A 21352-nucleotide genomic window follows, 5' to 3' on the forward strand; every position below is an offset into this window, starting at 1 on the left:
TAAACCTGTATGACTTTCTATTTTCCTCCAAACACAAAAAATATATTTTGAAGAATGTTGGTAACCGAACAGCGCTGGCACCGTTCACTTCTATTGTATGGACAAAAAAACCAATGGTCAATGGGTGCCGATTAACAACATTTTTCAAAATGACTTTTGTGTTCGGCAAAGTTTGAAATGGTTCATACAGGTGTGAATTTTTATCTTTTTTATTTAAATGTCCAAATTTACGTGTATATATGGGTGCTTAACTTACCGCAAATAGAATTTCAAGGCACTTGTGATGGTCTTAATGTCCATGTCATTCGAATTGAAATCTACGTCACCTGGACACTTCGGGTCTGCCGAAAGAGCGAAACCAGGACAGATGAAGACAAAGAGAGAAAGAGAGAGAGAGAAAAAGAGAGATGAATGACCTTCCTCAGCTGGTTGTTGTTGTTCAATATGGGGGCTGTGTGTCAGGGAGTTTGTAACAGCTCAAGGTTGCTCTCATGGACGCATATCTCTGCTTTGGTTTCCTGGCTGTCCCATTGCTATGCTACATCAAAAAACGAGCAAAGCTCCCACCAGAAATTTAACATGCCACAATGAGTTAGGACTAGAAATTATGAGTGATTAAATTTAATGTCCACATAAAATATTTAAAGCGACTTGACAGCGGATAAAAGACACTTGTGTTTTTGCTTGTAATTGTGTGTATAAATCGGGTTTAATAGCTTTCAACAGTTCTGAGGGTTTGACTTTTCACTTTTCTGCATCCAACGATGATTGTATAAAACTTAAATGAGCGAATCTGTCCGTAAGAGGGACTGACAAGTAGCATGTTGGCATGTTTTCCACAGACACACACACACACGCACAAACAAGGCAGATGTTCTTCTGGTCATTTTCTCACCAAAGAAGGCATTCAGAAGTTTCTGTACTTGGATGTTGCTGCCCACAGTCCTGTAGACCCCTTCCTGAGTCAGCCCTACCAGAAAGAAAGAGAAGAGAGCAAACGAAAAGAGAGTGAAAAAGAAACAGAAAGAATGATTTATGGACTGAGAAAATGGGAGAACCTGGCATGAGGGAGAAGAAACGGGGGAGTGTCCTGCAGTGGAAAAGTACAGCTCTACCGAAAAACGAAAGAGCAGCGGTGGACCTGGCCAACGCTCAGTTCGCGCTCGGCCGCCATTAGCCGTACAATAACCCCCGAACCAAGGGTTGCCAGCGATTACTGATCGCTAACGTACACCACGTTGTTCCTGACGACAGGGCCGCTCTTAAACTTCTGGGGGGAAATCTGAGTAACGGCAAATTCAGAGACCGCCGAACACATACATCAGCCCTTCAAACACGACCATTAGCGTTCCGGTTTATGCACGCTTATTAGTGAGAATAAATTAGCTCTTCGCTTTAATGATTTCACTGTTTTACTGCAACGTGCTAACTGCTTTGGAGACCAAAACTTTTGAGCCACAATCTTACAGAAGAAATAAGCTCTGCCATCAATTTATATCAGTGCTTTCCTTTTAATTTGTACAATACATTATCGATAAAAATCTGTATGTTTGGTGTGTTTTACTGTTTGGGTTTCAGGTTTTTTGGCCACATCAGCAGCTGTTCTGCAGAACAAACACATTCTGGAAATGAATGTTTTCTATTTACAGTTGGCTCTCAGCTCCGTTAAGCGACGAACACGTGAGCACATGATGTGCTGCTGCCCTCTGCTGGTCGCGTTCGACGAACAAAACAACAAATGGTGACGTTTTCACACCAATGTATGCACCAATGTGTGCAGGTTCAGCATATGGTGGCCATGAAGTGTGTAAACAGCGCACAGCTCATATTAAAAGGCCCGCAGTGGGCTCTAAAGCTCCACCGGTAACCCTGAGTAACTTAATTACGTGATTGATACGTTTCCAGAAAATACAAAGGGATACTCATATTCCTGATATTCTGAAGTGTCAAAGAAATGTAATTCACCTTTTGTTTCCACAAAGTTAATGCATTTTCTGACGAACTTGAAGCCCAGGTCATTCAGATCCACTGGGGATAAAAGAAAACAAGAAAGAATATTACATATAATGAAGACTGTTCATCACCACTGTTTGCATTTCTCAATAGGCTTCTGGACACTATTTATGGTGTAATTACACCTTGCATTGCACAGGCCTGCAGGTATTTCACTTTCTGAATTTATTGTGCAGTTCTTTTACAAGGCAATTCTATTTTTGGATAGTCTCTCCTTTTCGCATTCCTTGCTGTATCGAATATTTATCTGTTTGTCCAAAAAGGATCTGTATTTCTATGATACTTTAGACATGTGGAACTGTAATATTTACATGCAATAGCATGGGGTATGGCGTTGTAAATGATTATGTTATTTTCAGGCATCACTATACAGTACATCTCCTATATCTCGAAAATGACATTTTTAGCTAGTCATTTTTTGGCAGTTTTCAGACAAGTTTATGAAGGGCAGTATAGTAAAGAGTGGTTGTGTGGATGACGCAATGGATCTATTTCAGTTTGACCAAAAATAAAGGTGATTGTTGATTATATATATATATATATATATATATATATTTAAATGCAGAGTTTGGTTCCAAAATGAGATATATCTATTTTTAATATTTTTCAAGAATCATGTTTTTTTATTGTGCGTTCCAATTAATATCAATCAAACTGCAGTCGGTTTATTTTGATTTCTGCCATACTAACTCAAAAAAATACAGCTAACTAACACAATAAAAACATGATAACATAAAAAATAATCTAAAATTATATTTTTTATAAAACAGAGTTATCTCATTTTGGAACCAAACTCTTCATATATATATATATTTATTTTACTAGCTTTTTAGATATAAATACCAATGTCAAGTTGTACTTACTCTCTTCCTGCTTTTGAATCGGAGAATGATAAATCTGAAACAAACAGAAACATTATAGTACATAAAAAACATTCAAATTTAAGGTTCTTAAAAGAGTTGTGGCCATGTTAAACTCACTGGTTCTTTCCCATCCATGGCCTCCATCCATTGCTTCCTGTTGGCCTCAGAAATAGCCTGGAGCAGGACAGGGCTGCATCTAAAAACAAAAATTATAATCTTAAAATTTGTATAATTAAATCCTTTTTCCATTTTTGTACCTGGAGTGAGACGGAGCGCACAGTCCTAAAAATGTGCAAATATCCTTGGCCACATTTACATATTCATGACTTTATAATCAAAGTTCATATCATGGTTTGTTCTTTATTCCGTAAAATGCATTTCTATTCTGTACACGTGCATATTTGAATAAACTAAGACATGCACATTTTCCCGCTAATCTGTTCTGGAAATACTGGACACACATTTATTACAAATGAATCAATAATAATATACATTTGTCTAAATTATAACTAATAATAAAAAGTTTTGCTGTAAACAGTAATGGACAGAAGACTAATGCTGATTTTCACCTTTCATTTGTCTCAATCTCAAAACAGAAGCGTTTATCAATAGAATCAGCTTTGCGGCGTACACAGGACTTCAGTGTTAGCTGACTTGTGGTCTGAGAAAGAAAAAGACAGAGAGGAAGTGTAATAGAAAAGGACATATACTCAATTTAGTTTATTTTTCATTCATTTATATTATTAATATTATATTCCACCTGTCTGGTTCCTGTTTTTTGCTCCATCGGCACCATAACCAATGTCTTATTGTCCTTAAAGTATTTACAGTAATACTTCACCCAGGTTACACCCAAAGCCCCTGCAAAGAGAGAGCGAGAGTATAACATATGCTTTGATACATGGTTTTATTTTTTTATTATTAGGATACTTCACTCAAAAATGAAAATCTTGAAGGTGAAGACATTTTTGGGTGAAGTACCCCTTTAACCACAACTCTTGATGTGTCCTGTTTGTCAATGTTGCCATCTACATATACGGTTATAAACAATTACTGCTCTTTCTTTAAGAAGACATTTGTAATGTTTCAACTCATTTCATTACCAGTAAACTAGGTTACTGAAGGGACATGGAGGGAGATGTGTTCCTCTTAATGAATCAACAGAGATGAAGTTGAAATGCTGTCTGTGGTTTTTCACAGGCATTGGATTGCAAAATTGAAAGAGCACTCACATTTTTCTTGCACATAGATGTATCCTTCCTTAGTCCACTGCTGGCCGTGCCTAATACAGAGCTGAGACGACTGTTTCATCCTCTTCATAAGCTCTTCCATCTCCTCTCTTGTGCTCTCAAAGTTGTTACGGGTCTACAGCAACAACAGCAATCCATCACAAAAATAAGAAAAACAACACTTGGGGTGTAGCCTTGTGGAAGGGCTAACATAATACATGGAAGTTTTACAGGCGAGCCAAGTTTGATCATTTCCTTTTAAAATAAATCAGTAGGATCCACAAAACCATGACAAAATAACTGCAAACATTTAATCTGTAAAAGGATTCATTTCTATTAACATTTTTACGTTACTGAATTTAATAATTGGGGTGTTGTGATAATTCAAGTAAGTTGGTTTCTGGTTTATTGTGTTAACCCTGCAATAAATGAGCCATTTGTTTTTAAAAAAGATAAACCAACAGAGCAGAACACGGAAAGGAGTCTGCTCATGACCAAATCAGTATTGACTTGGGAAGTTCTCACATTCTGCAGACTGATCTGAAGCTCCTGTTTATATGGAAGGAAGTCATGTGTCATCTCCACTGTCAGGTTGTTCAGGGTGAGGATGCTCTGTAGAAACGCCAATACCTGTAAATCACACATGGACAAACCCCTATAAGGACAACAATCCATCCATGCATCTCTACATACCATCTACATACACAATTAACCATTAGTTCCTACAAAACATATAAAATGATATAAAACAGAACAGTGTATATTGGCTAAAAGAAAAGGAACACGCACAGGTTCCACAACGTCAAACTTCTTCCTGTCTTGAACCTGTTGGATCTGGTAGACATATTCAACAGATGACTCGTAAAACGCCTGACGCTCCTTGTCCAACTGTTCATCTGCCTACAACAAACACGCAAACATGCATACATAAAGATGCATTCAAAAGACTGCTTAATAATGGGATTTGTTTTGAGTTTACACCACACGTCAGAAGTTTGGACACACCTGTTTATTACGTTAAAAGTGTTCTGCGCACTTGAGAAGGCATTTGAGAACATACAAAAACATAACCAGGTGTGACCAAAGAAACTGGTAGTGTAACAGGTTTAAAAATGTGCTCTTTATAATCCCTTCGGCTCTGTCTTTACCTCCTGTAGCTGCGTCTCTTTTTTCTTGGAGGACAGATTCACATGTTTGTCCATCTGAGAGTAATACCGCTCGCTCTCCTTCTCAAACTTCTTTCGTCTGTCCTGAAACACACGCATGAAAAACTCATTGATTTGAAAGAATCATTCCAACAGCAGGAAAGTGTGAGATGAACTTAAAAAACCTTTTGCTTGGCCACCGATTCTTAATAAAAACAGGGGCAATAAAGCTTTAAGACTTGAGGTTCCTTACAACCAACAATCTCTCGCCACAATGAAAAACTTCTAAAATGAAACTGAGAGCTCAGTAATGTTAACGGAAGCGTGTTGGCCTGGAAGGTGTCCAAAATAATTTTTGGAATTTTGAAACTTTCCATGTGTTTTTTCCAACAAATGATCTCCCTGTCGTTCTTTAACCATGATAGCCCTGTAATTCTTCCTCAATCTCTGATAAATTAATTGTTTTTCCATGGATGCTACGGTAGTTGAAACTGTTCCAGTCTGGCTCAAAAATAAAATATCAGCTCACATTCACATTCGCTCTCTTGTCAACTTGTTTATATAGGTGTCCAACAGACATCTGGCGCTACAGTATTGTAATATGATATCTGGGTCATGAAATATCACAATTTTTCATATTTAGTGTAGTACAGAGCCGTTGAAATACAGAGATCCCTATCAAAAGCTACACTCAATGGTGTGTTTCAAACGCTATGGGAGAACAGTCTTTGTTCGACCAGTTGTGAAGCTTGTGAGTCAAACACGCCCGTGCTGCGTGTCAAACAAGCCCGTACTCTCTACCAAACATTGTAGAGTGACAGGCTGTGCTGAAGGCTTTCCAGGCAGCGGGTCAGGCTGGTGCCCCTCTGCAAACCATGGCGCTTGTACAGGCGTATCAAGCTGACCTGCTCAATGACCTGAGCACAGGCAGGACGCGGCCGATCAATGGCTGCCTTGGTCTCCATGGAGAGACATCTGTGGCTCAACCTCACGGGCATCAAGGACAGGGACCTTACGTTCCTCCATGATGCCCCCATTTGCCTTCTGGCCTATTTGGCGACGCTTTAAATACCGTCATCAGTAGATTCCGGGAGGCAAAGCGCCATTAGGAGCCTTTCGTGAGGTTCCTTCCCCGCCGTGCTCAGGCGTTGGGATTGCGAGCCACTTAATCCGGACCTGGCCCCATCCAAACCTGTTCAGGTCCGGTCTACCTTAGACGAGAGGTCCAGAAGGCAAGCATGGCAAGCTGTGCGCCCCCTGGTAGAGACAGGGGAGCGGTTTGCAACACTCCTCAGGCTGCCTCTGGGAGGCCGGATCTGAGGGTTATTATCTCCTCAAAGAAGAGGTCCTGATGGTTGGGTGCCCAGGACCGTGGGGGTGTGCCCGCCCGGGAAGGGGCGCTTAAATTCCCAAGAGAGATTAGTGCCTCCTTCGTGGCACCCTCAGGGGACCCCTGAGCTATCCCCACCGCCAATGGCGTTACAGTTGTGGCCCAGAGCCAGGGAATTTCATCCAAGGGCCAATCCCTTGTACAGGTTTCGTGCCAGGGGCTTCGTACCCTTTCTATGTGGTTCCGACCTCGGTTTCTGACTTGAGGTCCCACTCTTGGTCCATGTCATCAGCAAGATGCTAACGACAGACGCATCCCGGGGCATATGAATGTGGGAGTGGACTTTCTGTCCAGACAAGCTGTAATGATTCAAGTCAGGAGTGATCTTTTGCCTCAGGCGCAGGGGACAATGTTTCATCCCAGTCCCTGGCTCCGGAACCTCCATGCCTGGCCCCTGAAGGCAACCAGCTAAGAGGTGCTGGGCTTCCGCCTGGTGTAGTAGAGACTATTCTAAGTGCTAGGGCTCCCTCCACTAGAAGGAGCTGCGCCCTTAGATGGAGCATTTTTGACAGATGGTGCATTGCTCACCATCTAGACCCAATTCACTGCAAGATTGTTTCATTGTTGGAATTTCCGCAGGAGAATCTTTCCTCAGGGACAAGCCCTGGTTCTCTCAGGGTTTATGTGGCCACCATTTCGGCCTGCCACACCCTGCTTGATGGGGTTTATGTGGGAAATCACCCTTTAGTCGCCCGCTTTATTCGTGGAGCGAGGCGGCTGAGGACTCCTAGACAGACAGTCCCTTCATGGGACTTAGCGATAGTGCTCGAAGGTCTGGTTAGCACCCTGTCTCTAGGAGTCAAGCTTATTCAAAAAGGGGGGTTTCATCATATATGGCCTTAGCAAGAGGTGTCCCCTTGCAGCAAGTGTGTGATGCGGCGGGCTGGTCCTCTCCGCACACATCTGTCAGATTTTATAGTCTGGATGTCCATGCTACTCCAGGCTCAGGCGTCCTGGGGTCTACATCCCAGAGTCATATCTGAGGCCTCCACTCGGATTATGCACACACACCACACAACCTTGGGGGGTCCAGACACTTCCCGTGCAGCGGCATTGGTATTGTCGTTCCCATAGCGTTTGAAACGGAGCATCGAGTGTAGCTTTTGATAGGGAACGTCTCAGGTTACTTGGCTGTAACCCTGTTCCCTGAAAAAGCGGGAACGAGATGCTGCGTCCTTTCAGACAAAGTTGGAACCTTAAGATGCGTCCGCGTCACACGTATTTATAACCTGCAGGTGCTGTAGATGTACTCAATCTAGTAATCGGTGTGAACAATGTGCTATATTTAGCAAAATTTAAGCAAATATAGTTGCTGTTGTCAGTCCCACTAAAATCCATTCAAATAGGCTAATAGCACGGATTTGTTTGGAACTGCTAAGTGCTCTATGAACATTGTGACCACACGGCGTTTCCAAACAACTATTTATTTACATAATGAAGCGTAGTTTCAGTTACATTAGAATGAGCTATTTCTATCTTCATACAGCGTGGGTGGGTCTCCTTGCATGGAATTCACCATGTTGTTTCTACAGTAGCCCTAAACATATAAACTGCTCTACAGAGAGTGTTTCGTAAATACATTATCTCTTTCGGCAAAGAAGCAAAACGTCACAACTTCTCAGTGCTGTGTTGGCCACCGTAGTGCTTTGAAATGGAGAAAACACTGATCACATTTACTCAGTCACCAATGTCTGCCTGTATCTGCATATAAACAGGAATTTATGTTTGTTTAGTTGTGATATGGTTTAATGGTTGAGTAAAACACACCTGAGAGCTGAGGTATCTGAGCAATTAAATGTTGCTGTGAGCAGGCCTCTACATATGTAGTCATGTGACACTTTGGAGATACTAAAACTTCACCCTGCTATAATGTTATGTCTCCCTTTAGTGTCTACTGTCTTTACTGTGTTTGTGTGTATACAACTTACTTTCGTGACTCCAATCTGTTCTTTCCTAAACTTTTCCAAAGGTTTGATAAGCAAGTCACAGGCGTTCTGAACCTGTAAGTGAAACAGAAAAGTGAAACAAAAAATGAGAGGCGATAGGTAAGTGAATGTTGTGTTCCCAAAAATCCTTTACTGTCTCTACAATTGAAAATCCTGCTAGAACCCTGTCACACTGAAGCAGAAGGTTTGGGTTAGCATCCTGCTAATAGAAGTGAACAGAAAAAGAGCCTGAGGATACCTTTGAACCTGCAACACCTTATTAACTGTGTAAATAGTTTGAAGAGAAACCGGTTTACATGCCTGGATTATGAAATTAAAGTCTGCAAAAATAATTATTATACAATGTTGATTTTACCCACAAACTCAATTCAATTCTCAAAGCCCTACAAGAAAAATTACATAAGACGACCACATGACTGTGCATGAGCATTATTTAGAAAAACATTACTTGAGGATGTTTTATGCACCTCGTAAGGAATGAAGAAGACATACTTTCACAATCCTGAGTTTCCAGTTGCACAGGTTATCATCGTACATTAGATGCTATTGATAAGAAAGCACCTCAAGGAAATACAAGTTATCAGTCTTTTCAAGAAATTGGGTTTTACGTTGGGTTTTACGACACACACATCTCAATAAAATGAACAGAAACATGTTTAATTGGCCCTCAGTACCAGGAGTCGTGCGGATTGTTAATGATTGACATATTTGAGAAGTTTAAATGTTGTTTGTATATGAGCGTGGATTATGATTTGATTATTTTTGAAATGGCACTGAAAGAAATGCATTCCACCAACCAGCATCGTTCTGCCCTCTTCTACATCCTGCAGTAGACCAGCAAACTCACGAAATGACTCCGCTGTCGAGGGAAACAGAACGTATGAGTCAAATGCAAAAGCATGAACGTATATGCAAAACATGCTGCGACCGATGGATACAAACACATTCAAACCGCAATGCAAGTATGCTTGCACACAAAAATACAACACTCATGTTTTAAACACAAAAATTAGCAATTATCCAATCAGGTTAAGATGAGATTCAGACCAATCAGAACCATCAACGATGAGATTCAGACCCACCGATGTTCATCTCGTCATCAGTCAGAGTGTCGCCGATGAAATCGAACTGGAACGACTGAAGAGTCTGAGAAAACTTCTGCACAGCTAGCGAGTATTCTAGAGACAACAGCAAAAACAAAGAAAACCACATTAATGTTTATTAAGAACATCATCAAGAGATAACACGTCTTCAACTACACCCTATTAAACTCTCTTCACACACTCTCATGGTTTCACTGAAGAAAGGCAACCATAGCCAAGAAATTCAAACAAGCAACCTTTCACCACATTGTTTGGTTGTTTGCCATTAAGCATAAGCAACCATTAATTACTGAACCTCAAAATAAGAAAAGCAGTTTGACTACTAAGTAAAATCAGATGTTATGAAGCTCAGTGTGGATGGATTTATGTGTCAGAATCTACACAGCTTCAATGCCAGAACACACACACAGCTGAACTGGTCAGGACATTTAACAAACAGTTTTCAGCACTGTACAATTGTGACTGCCTCAATGTTCTCTCAACCAAGACATTAAGTCCATGTGCCTTGTTCTCAGACACATTGATAATAAAGGTTTATTATCAATGTGTCCGCGAACAAGGCATCAGTAACTCAAAAGTTCATTGGTTACAGTTTCTGAATTGTGAGTCAAATTTTCTCACGGAAACCGACAAGTGATAAGAAGACCCGCTTGCCATCAAGATTTGTTCCTTGTTCATCTTACAATAGTGAGAGAAGGGGAGGTGTGTTTGTTTGTTCACGGCATTTCAGTGATGGATGTTATATAAATTGTGGATATAATGCTGGCTTTGGAGATTGTTTGAAACTGATAGATGGTGCGGTCTAGGGTTGCGCGGTAAACCGGTTCTGAAACAGATTTCGAAGCGGTTCAATCCCATTATTTTGTTTGTTTCGGTACTTGAAAAACTGCTGTTCCAAAGTTCACCGCTATGCTGCAGTATAACACAGAACTGACGGAGAGTCGACAACATAGAAGAACAAGATGAATCGCTCTACAAGCCCTTTTGCGACTATTTTAACTGAGACACACTAACTTTGAGTGACTCAACTGTTTCCACTTTTGCAGAGAGATCTTTAGATTGTTTTACAGTGTAATGTATATTCTACATGCTGCGATGCATCTGTACATCCCCATTCAACGGCATACATCGCATATATAACTTTATCTCTGATCCAGACATCTCAGTAAGCCTACTAATCATCATGAAGTTCTCTTTCGTGTCTTTTATATGTTCTCTATAACTGTGAAATACACACGATGTTATGTCAAAAACACAAAAGGTTCACATAAGCAGTCCGCTGTGTTTTAAATGTAAGTGACAGTAACCTTATAAATTTGTGTTACATGTTAAAGCGAAAATGAAACTTTTGTAGCTTTATTTAGAGTCGTTTCATATTTATTTTATAAAATGAAGATTTTGTCACTTTTATTATTATTATTGATCATTCAAGTTTTCAAAATGGTATTGTTCATATTTGTGGGATTATGATGATAAGTCTATATAACCAAAGCATTTTTCAGCAAAAAATTGTAAAATCTATAATATAACAATAATATATCAAATATGCATTAAAGCAGATACAGCCGTTTCATCCAGTCTTCTTAATATTTTTTCAAATAATTTATTTTGGGGCTGGTTATTTATCACCTCTAGGGATAAACCGAAACGAAAATTGCAAACATGATTCGAAACACTGTGCAGAAGGCCGAATAATACCAAACACCGAACATGTTTTTTGCATTTTTTTCTATTTATTGAGCCATTTTTTTCACTATTTCACAAACTGAATAGTCAAATGTCCTTCTTATACTTTGTCTTGCATTTCAAAAAAATATAAAATTGAGCAAAACAAATAATTAAAAAAAAATTGAGCCCCCTCCCTGACTGCTAAAAGAATGTAATATAAGTTACTCTGTACCCCTACAACACAACAGTTCATTAAAAAGTGTCATTCCACAGTAGGCCTATTCAATAAAAAATATGAATAAACGAAAACTGTTGGATTATTATAGGTTACATTGCAAAATGATTTAAAAAAAACCATCCAATGCAAGCAATTCTGATTCTGACTGACAACCATATAAGTTCACGTCTCTCCTCCTAACTCGGGAATGCACAGAACATAGGCTACAAGTGGTTTAGTACAGGGAACTGTGTGCACGCGACCCCTGTATGATGTCAAAGGATGTCGCGAGCGGCGGGACTGCTGTCAGACCGCCCCATTTCCATCTGACGAAAAGTTACCAACCGGTAAAGACGCTTTCATTCGGAAATTTACTTCCGTGTGGCAAGTCCCGTGCTGTGTCTTTCTCTGACACTTTAAAATGCTCCACGGACACACACTACCAAAATGTTTACGCCAGTAATATAGCGCACGCGTGTCTCTCTCTCTCTGCGCTGGTTGTTGCTTGATCGTATCACGACACGAGTCATGTTCAGTAAAATGTAGGCGGTAAGTGAAACTGAGTCATATGACTGTGTTTTGTTGGCAATGGGTGAGCAAATGCTTTAGTTAGAACTAAACTAAATCATTTGTTCATTGTTAGTTAACGCATTTACTAATGTTAACTAATAGCACCTTATAGTACCTACTTCATGAAATATTCCTTGTTAAAATATGATTTGTACCCCTGCATAATGATGACAGAAATAAACTGCAATTAAAACAAATCCATCCAAATACACAACACTTTACATTTGTAACATTTCCTTTATATTAACAAAAAACTTGTTTTGAAATATTACACTTCAGCCACCCAACTGAACAATATCCATGTGATGAAGATCATTTATCTTCTCTCTGACCTCTCTCTGACTGAGCTGTGTGCTGTAGGCCAATCTGCTATCTGAACTAAGTGGTGCTAACAGAAGACATGGTTTAAATGATTCTATCCCCTCTGATGCAAGGGCCACAAAGAGTGAGTTTGTCTAAAGCATGAGGAGCTGGCATGACAGACTACACTCTCTAAACCCGATCACAAAACCCACCCTGTTCAACCCCCTCAAAAAAACAATTACACGACTGTGATATGTGGCAAGTGAATGATTTTACTCTGCCACTGTAAGAAGTAACTGATATAACCGATGTTAGATACAAATGCAAGGTGGCATTTGTGACGCAGTTTTCGAGTATGAGTCAACGCACCCAGGTTATAAACAACTAAATCAACCTGAGGCAGAGAACCACATCCTGTTCAGAATAACCAGAATCGGCTGAAGAACCAGTCAGTGCAGTAAGATACAACAGAAGGAATTAGATCCTTTTCTTCAATAAAGCTTGAGAAACAGATAAATGGGTCGGGATTATAGTGAATCTCTTCCACAATTTATGTATGACATTCTTTAAAATGCTTGGTTATTTTCAACTCAGCTTTGGGTCAAAAAGGGACAATTTTGGGTTGTTAACCCATCTCTGGGTAAAATATAAAAATGTTCTGGGTTAATTTAATCCAGTGGCTGGGTTTGTCTAACCGTGTCCAACCCTACCATGTTTTTTACCAATGGTTTCTACTCTATTAGCACAAATGTCAACGATGGTTCAAATACCCATGTTAGATCTTATTTCAAGTTTTTAAAGCATTTGTTTTAATTTTAGAGCATGATTTTCTATAGTCTGGTAAGTGCCATTTTCAGGAGAGTCACATCCATAACGGTACATATTTCTCATGAACGGACACATGAAAATTTAAATAAAGTAACTAATTTATGTTTTGTGAAAGGGCATCCCTTATACTGTATGTTGGGTATTGTTGCTTCTGGTTTTTGCATTTTTATTGAAAGAAATCCTACAAAGTTTTCTGTACCCCAGAAACCGTGTCCTTTCTTTGTCACATCCATAACTCATGTTTATTTACCTTTTTTTAAAAAGAAAACTTGTGCATTGACTTATTTTATTCTAATGTTTAGAATCCTCCAACAATGGTTTAGTCAAATATAAACAGATGGTTCAGTATATTGGTAACAAATGCAATCTCTGAGAGTTTACATATCACAATTGTTTTTTAATGCATTTGGCAGACGCTTTTATCCACAGCGATTTTATTTTATTGCATTGCATTATACTATACATTTGTTTCTGAGTATGTGCAAATCCCTGGGAATAAGCCAACACGTAAAATACTTAAGTGTTTGCCTTGAGATTGTGTTGTTATTACAATATTAATATGATGTATTCATAAGTAAAACAATAAGCTTAAATTTTACATTCAGCAAAAAGTTTCTTTCAAAAGACTGAACAAAGACTTTGATCACTCTGAGAATCTGTGTTATTGAAATACTGTTTAGTCAAAACAGGAGTAATACATCTTCAAAAAGGTTCCCCATCGCTGAAAAATAAGGAAACTCTCAACTTCCTGTGTAAGGTTTCACATCCACACCATACACACATTATTCCTTACTAAGCTGCATAACCACCGGAAGCAGGCATTTTAAACCCACTGAGTCAGGTCATTTGACCTTAGCTCAAATTCAGCATCTTCTAGTTTTCCTGTTTTCCTGTTTTCTAGTACTTCGGTGAGCAAATATACACAGCATTAAGTGAGATTGCACTTAAGACAGCGACTCTCTTGAGGTGACTTTGCCAGACGTCACAGTGTGGATTACTGGACTGAAGTGTGGCACTAATGGATGTATCTCATTGCAGACTGCAGTCATCAAATTACAGCCGATCTCAACACATGCTCAACACCGTTCAGTAAGAAAGTCTCTCCTAATGGCTCTGCATTCTGCTTTTGGAGTGTCTGCACTCCGGGGTATAGAGCGTGGCCTGTGGTCTGTGAAATTAGAAGCTGTCATCCTCCCTCAGGCAAACTAAAGACTATCTGCCTACCCGTGTTTTGAAAAAAATACTGTTGTTACGACATATTCTGAAAATAGGGAAGGAAGCCTGAGGAGCCTTAAACTGGGAGATAAAGCTGAATGAGCAAATTATCACTGACTGGGGACCAGCCATCACATCTTTTACATAAAAGCTTAAGCTACCCACTCAAATGTAAATATCGAAACTGAAGGCCAGTCAGCAGAAGCTCTTCAACCAGTCAGGAAGTCATAGTGGGGACAAAGAGAATTATCCTACTGAAATTACTATCATTTCAATATCATTTCTCTATAACTACTATAGTACAATTCTATTGTGCTCGCCTGCTCAGTATCTCATTCAAAGCCATTTAAAGTACATTGTTTGCGATGACAGATCCTCTGCGGTGGCTGCACTCGAGAGCAATGATGCTAGAGCAGAACTGTCATCTTGATAACTATCTATTTCTATTGTTTTACTTTATAGCACTCCAGAGAAAAGCCCGATCCATGTGTGCTCTCGGTGACTCGTGATGTAATACCCCCTCTTTCTCTGTCTCCGTCTTAAATAGGTTTTATGGGTGTAATAGTGTCTTCACATTTATAAGATCAATAGAACAGTGATAGGCAGACAGCAGAACCTGCGTCCCAGTAAACCACAGTGTCTGTGGTCCCTCCAACTTTAATCATTTAGCTGATGCAAAACTGTGTAAATTTTGCACTTCAATTCCACTCTAATCTGGAAAATAAAAGGAGTGCGTTATGGATAAATCAATGAGGTTTGAGAATCCCACCATGACTGTTTCCTAACAGCTTGCCAGCATCTCTGAGAGGGGGTTCGTCCAACAGCTTCGCACCATCTGTAGATCTCTCCCTCCCCTTTTGACTGTATAATGTCTTTAAAACCATAAATTGCCCAGCAAGTGCAAGCTTATGCATAAATACTTTTGAAACAGAGCAATCGATACGCATTTGCCAGATCAAAATATGGTGATCTGTGTCTTTTTTCGTTCACCCGCTCATCTTTGCAAAGGCGGGGATCTCCATCTAGATCCCCCAGCAGCGAAGACCTCCTCTGGAAAATAAAAGATCGTTTTTACCTTTAATCGTGTTGATCACATTGTTGCCGTCCTTGATAACATCCTTGAGGAACTTGCTGGTTCTTTCCAGCTCGTTTTCGTAGCATTTCAACCTCTCTCTGAAATCGGGACTATCGGAGTAACAGTCGCTGAACTCCAGCGGAGGATGCCCCATTCTGACCCCACAGATCAATGAAGATGACCGGCCTTTTGTTATCCGTGAAGTACACAAACCGCGGCAGAGCTGTCGTTCGATAACTTTGTTATAACAAGCAAGTTAATCGCGGTTAATCAGTTTCGATAAAGTTCCCCATATTTAGCATAATGGACTATGTGCAAGAAACGAATCCAACGCCCCAATGGTGACTGTCTCCGTGCTCACGCGGTGTTGCGCAAGACCTCAGCAGAAAACGAGAAAGTGACAAACCAAAGCATTAAACTACAGATAAAGACAAAAAAGTAGTTTGGTTTCTATACTTTTCCGTGTTGTGGAAACGGAGGGATTGGCAAACGTGGGCAGGGCCACATTTTGAGAACTCCTACATTATTATTGGGCGGCAAATCTTGCAGGCTCATTAGTGGGGCACGAGTGTGTCCTCCACCAGGGGGCGCAAATGGGCTCGCAAAGACGTATCCTCCATTGAGGTGCATTGAAGTCAAAGGATGTCCTCGTCATACTGCAAATATTTTTAGACTTAAAATAACAATCGTTGAAATGTGAAAGTCGTAAGCAAGAAGTACGAATTCATATATGCCCCATCAACGTCAACAAAATGATCAAATAAACTACGTATGCAGCAAGCGCAATTGATTGTGATAGGGCCATCCTCAGCAACGTTGAGAAAAGTAACATGTACCATGTGGCAAAGGCGCGTTGTTACTTTATCAGCAGTCTAAACAAAAACGTAAATATCAATGATACCTTTTAATAATCGTTTAATTGAAACTATAACGTTAATATTTACAACTTATAATTATTATGTAGACCCATATTCTTATTGGGAATAAAAGACAACGTTCGGGCCACCAGGTCTCGCCTATCTTGTAACATCCTTTCATAGTACATGCCATTCTACACAGTTATTATATTTCTACTACAACTCCACACTGATTCTGAGTCTTAAAGTGACATGTTTGATATGTGTGAATACATGTGAAGATAAATATATTAAAGTTCCGTTAAAAACACTGTAGCACGGTTTAGCCTCATAGAATATAATTATCAAATGACAATCTATGAATACACTTATTTTCGATTCGGTACAAATGCAAGAGCCGATGTTTTCCTTTATTTCTATTTGTGTTGCAATATTATGAGAAATTACTGTTATTAATTATTAAATGATTTTTTCATTTGTTTGTTCGTTCATGTGTTTACATTACGAAATAAGTGTTAACAAGTGAAAATTATTAACAATATGCAGAGCAAAAATAGTCTTCAATGCGATAAAGTACTAACAAGTACTAAAAAATACTAACAGCAACAAAAAAAAAGAAACCATTATTAATTTATTTAGTGGCATGTTGGCGTTTTTGACGTTGAACATCCGATGACGTATCTATATCCGTGTAAAGATGGCGGAAGTAGAGGAGTCCAACAAGCGTATGGTAAGAGACAAAAGACGTAAACAAAACATTTTAAAACCCTTAAAACATGCTGTCAGTTCTCGTTACGTGTTTGGGTCTTTGTGTATATGAGTGCAAATCTTGTGTTGTTGATTTGGAAGCCTAAAAACGTCAAATCTGTCAGTAAACTCTCCTGGCTTGCAACGTTACATGTAAAGACAGATGGTCGTTTCTCAGCTCGTCAGAACATTTACTCAGTTGAACGAGTTATTTTTTTAATTCTCCTTTGTTCACACTATAAAGTTTTGCATTTTTATGGGAAACACGAGGACGTGTTTGACAGCGCAGAGCTAAGAAAGGATGTAAACACTGACAGCCTGCAATCTGAAACTGCGCAGACGCTCGTTCTCATTCTCTCTCTCTTTCATTAACTTAATAAGCTAAACACCAGACATTATCTACTTGCCATCTGTTGTGTATGTCTCCAATTGATGTAGATGTAAAATGTCATACTTGTCCTGATATGCCATAACTGTTTAAACCGGCCATTCTTCTTGTCGTCACAGTTTGCAGGTTTATCTGACATTTCAATATCGGGAGACATTCCAGTGGAGGGGGACATATCTGTGCCGATAGGTTCGCAAAATGCTGACAATGACCTCTCGACGCTGGATGAGCCTGTCAAAGACACCATTGTAAGTGAAGATGTAGTGAGTTGTGCCAGACAGGTTAATCGGCCTATATTTCCTCTTAATAAGTTAAGTGACATTGGCCAGTGTCTATAGCTTTTAAGTAAATTAAGTCATTGCCTTCTTCACAGTGTGACCAGCATGATAAAAGCAGCTCTAAGTATTATGTCAAGTATTATGGATCATTTTTTACTCTGCCTTTGCTTTGTTTGTGGGTCTCAGATGAGAGATTTGAGAGCTGTTGGGCAGAAGTTTGTCCATGTGATGTACCCCAAGAAAAGTTCTGCACTCCTCAGAGACTGTACGTTTATCCATAGTTTATAAATAGTAGAAAATTATTAATCTGTTACAGAATACTTATAAAATGTGTCTTATTTATAATCTTACATAAGTTATACATGCTAATGAGCCAATGTCATGCAAATCTAATAAGGGATGTATATTTATGTTTTCTGGTTTTTAGGGGATTTGTGGGGACCTCTCTTACTCTGTGTCACCCTTGCCTTGTAAGTAGTAATGTTTAATTATAATATGATTTCATGTGTTAATCATTGAGGTTCACACAGGAGTAAAAACTTCAAGGATGAAGTGTGAACTATGTAAACCCTGGATTATTATCATGAATATTGCTCAAAAAGAGGCGATGAAATCTTGATAACCCAGAGTCATGACCATCCCAGTTGTAATAATAGGTATTTGCCCCTCTGGCAGCTAACACTACTGAGACATTGTGTTTTTCCCAGAATGCTTCAGGGTGGGTCGGCAGACAGTGAGGAAGACGGCAGGCCGCAGTTTGCAGAAGTCTTTGTCATAATTTGGTTTGGTTCTGTAATCATCACCCTTAATTCTAAACTCCTGGGAGGAACTTTGTAAGTAAACAGTCTGATTTGTGTAGCCCCTTTATTTAGACATTACTTTTAGGTTAATACATTTTATTGCAGACATTTTCGTGTGAAACACAGTTTACATACAGTCATCCCTCAAACATTCTGTATAATAACATTATGTGGTTATGGCATCTCATTGTGAACTTTTTAAAGCATGCTTTGTTTTTACATTTGAGGTATGACTGTATATAAGTTGTTGTTGGATAAAAGTTAAGTTGGGAGCTAGCTAATTTCGTTTACTAATTCAACGAAAACCTATTTTTTGTAAATCCAAGGGAATTCGTGACTTTTTCTAGAACTACAAACTGAACAGGTTTACGCAATGAATGAATGTACTGAATTATTAAAACCATTTAATTCCCCCTTTTCTGTCTTATTTACTTTTGGTCTTTTTAGATCCTTCTTCCAGAGTCTGTGTGTGTTGGGGTACTGTATTCTGCCTCTCACTGTGGCCATGATTGTTTGCCGCATTGTTCTGTTGGGGAGCTCAGGCAGCATTAGTTTTGCTGTCCGCCTCATAGTTGTCATCGCCTCCTTCGGCTGGTCAACATTTGGTAAGGACCAGTTAAACCAATTCTGTGTTTTCAGCTGTTTAACAGAAGGCCTGAATGTGGATTTTTATAGATTGACACACAAGCTTTTCCACTAGGTGGCAATGTAGGCTTGTTCTGAATTTTCTTTCTCTTCTTTCTTAACTTTCTGTTATCAGTAAACATTGTTGCAGGTTTCACAGCAATTTTGGTCTATGGTGACACTCTTAGTTTTTCTCAGGCTCCCAGTCATAAGGGTTTTTAGTGTTATTTGACCACTAGGGCTTTGTATGTGTGTGCTTTTCTGTGTACAGATAATATCTATCCACTAAATTAAAAACGACCTTTTGGGGACATTCATTGTTCCTTTTTTTATATTTTATGTCATTTAAAAAATGTTTTCTTTTAAGGCTAGAATTAGGATTATAGTACTTAACAATACCAACATACCAACACAATAGAAGTTGATTTTAAGTAAATGTGTGTTTGTGTCCATGTTTCATCCACAGCCTCAACAGCATTTCTTGCAGACAGTCAACCGGCCAACAGAAAAGCTCTGGTTGTGTATCCGGTATTCCTGTTTTACTTTGTGATCGGCTGGATGATTTTGACATTTTCGCCCTCTCATTAGCACACATATAGCACAACAGACTTCCCTTTCTTTAAGACAACCAGTATAGTAGACCGCCTAGGAGCTGGCCAACGATTGTTCTAAACCAAAAGAGGCGGGAAAACTTTGACTTTGAAGGAGATTCACAAAGCGACAAACAGAGATTTGGGGTATTCATTGAAGTCTCCTGCCATCTCTCAATCAGAAGGATAAGAGAAGAGATGTGAAGGACTCTATTCAGCACTACACATTTAACAGCAGCCTACATCAGACTACAGATGCTAACTCATTGTGTTGTTGTATGTATATGTAAATATTTGAGTCTGGATGTGTTTAATTAAATTGAAGTATGTGATTACACCTGCTGACATGCTTAGTACCGTGTGTTGGGTATGAGCCCTGTCACTGTTTGTGTGTATGAATGAATGTGTTTACGGGATTGTATGAGGGTGAATGTCATCGCTTGTGTGTCTGGTTCTGTTGAGAGCTGTAAAATCTCACTTGAAGAATTGTCCAGCTATTGTTAGACTGCACATTCAGTGAAGTGTTTACTACCAGGTGATTCCCCTCAAAGCACCGTACACATCAGCAGACCCTTCGAGATGGTTGAAGTTTCTTTTCTTTGGTCTTTTCCCTTTTGTTCAGACTTTTGGGGTTCATTACATTTATTTCGGTGTTCTAACCGCTGGTGGATGTTAAAACATTCCTGAATGAAATAAAAAGCAGCTTTCTAAGTACTACCGAAGGGTCTGTCTTTTTGTCTATTTTTACATGAAGAATACATAAAAAATGTGATATGTGGGTGAACCGGATTTGACAGGCAGTTGTTGGATTTCTGTATGAATGAAGGGATCTGTCATTTGAAACATTTTTACAGAGGTTTCTTACATGCAAACTCTTCTCCGTGTCTCGCACGCTCAATGACACACAGACTTTCACTCTCTTTTCCTCTCCATGTGATTTTAAATCTAATTAGAAAGACTTTCCATCTTTATGTCTAAAAAAAGACTTTAATTTTCACTTCTTATGCATTGCAGCACCTGAACCACAAGGTGTAACTGAGGTGTGTATGCGTGACGATGATTAAATGATAAGTGTGTGAGAATCTTAGATGTTTTTATTGTGTGGAGTTGGCATTGTTTCGTTGCTAAGCTTGTGCTGTTAACAGTAATACCTGTCTGTTAGATTTTTATTATTTTTATACTCTGTTTTCAAAAACTATGTTTTTTATTGTGCATTAATCAAACTGCAGTTGGTTTGTTTTGTAACTCAAAACAAAAACAAAAATACAGCTAACAAGAGAGAACAATAGAGATACTAAAGAAAGGAGGAACAAAGATAAAAAGGGAACAAACAGTGACCTTTTGATCACTTTTCATCTTTGTATATTTTTCAAAAATGTTTTGATACATTTAGGGAGCTATATGATCAATACATGATCAAATAAACGAGTCATTTTAGAAGAGCATTAGCATTTTGGATACATAACGGGAGCCATATGATAACTATATTATAAAATAAACAAG

The 21352-nt window shown here is 39.1% G+C and overlaps 2 protein-coding genes across 3 annotated transcripts in view; one reads left to right on the forward strand and one right to left on the reverse strand.

The window, feature by feature from the left end:
- The window catches only part of ophn1 (oligophrenin 1), a 32091-nt gene extending 16013 nt beyond the window's left edge, over positions 1-16078 (reverse strand). For both annotated transcript variants that reach the window (XM_056745418.1, XM_056745417.1), the window contains exons 1-15: positions 15566-16078; positions 9669-9764; positions 9384-9445; positions 8569-8640; positions 5254-5355; positions 4895-5005; positions 4631-4735; positions 4109-4241; positions 3637-3737; positions 3446-3537; positions 2994-3072; positions 2877-2910; positions 1966-2028; positions 896-970; positions 257-341 (exon numbers count right to left, since the gene is read on the reverse strand). In XM_056745418.1, coding sequence (XP_056601396.1) covers positions 257-341; positions 896-970; positions 1966-2028; positions 2877-2910; positions 2994-3072; positions 3446-3537; positions 3637-3737; positions 4109-4241; positions 4631-4735; positions 4895-5005; positions 5254-5355; positions 8569-8640; positions 9384-9445; positions 9669-9764; positions 15566-15719 — 1364 coding nt within the window. In that variant the 5' untranslated portion in view covers positions 15720-16078. The remainder of the gene's footprint in view (positions 1-256; positions 342-895; positions 971-1965; positions 2029-2876; positions 2911-2993; positions 3073-3445; positions 3538-3636; positions 3738-4108; positions 4242-4630; positions 4736-4894; positions 5006-5253; positions 5356-8568; positions 8641-9383; positions 9446-9668; positions 9765-15565) is intronic.
- Positions 16079-17011: 933 nt separating this feature from the next.
- yipf6 (Yip1 domain family, member 6) lies at positions 17012-20566 on the forward strand. Its single transcript, XM_056746160.1, has 7 exons — positions 17012-17152; positions 17677-17805; positions 18022-18100; positions 18263-18305; positions 18543-18668; positions 19083-19240; positions 19726-20566. The coding sequence occupies exons 1-7, from the start codon at positions 17120-17122 to the stop codon at positions 19845-19847; spliced, it is 690 nt and encodes a 229-aa protein (XP_056602138.1). The 5' UTR covers positions 17012-17119; the 3' UTR covers positions 19848-20566.
- Positions 20567-21352: the final 786 nt, after the last annotated feature.

This window comes from Triplophysa dalaica, chromosome 4 (assembly GCF_015846415.1).
Source record: "Triplophysa dalaica isolate WHDGS20190420 chromosome 4, ASM1584641v1, whole genome shotgun sequence".
Classification (NCBI taxonomy): Eukaryota; Metazoa; Chordata; class Actinopteri; order Cypriniformes; family Nemacheilidae; genus Triplophysa; species Triplophysa dalaica.

Bases quoted from the DNA above. Each gene is read 5' to 3' on its own strand.
- yipf6 (XM_056746160.1), top strand. From the start codon at position 17,120: ATGGCGGAAGTAGAGGAGTCCAACAAGCGTATG. The intron at 17,153-17,676 runs GTAAGAGACAAA...TTGTCGTCACAG, and splicing joins AGGAGTCCAACAAGCGTATG to TTTGCAGGTTTATCTGACAT. The intron at 18,669-19,082 runs GTAAGTAAACAG...TGGTCTTTTTAG, and splicing joins AAACTCCTGGGAGGAACTTT to ATCCTTCTTCCAGAGTCTGT.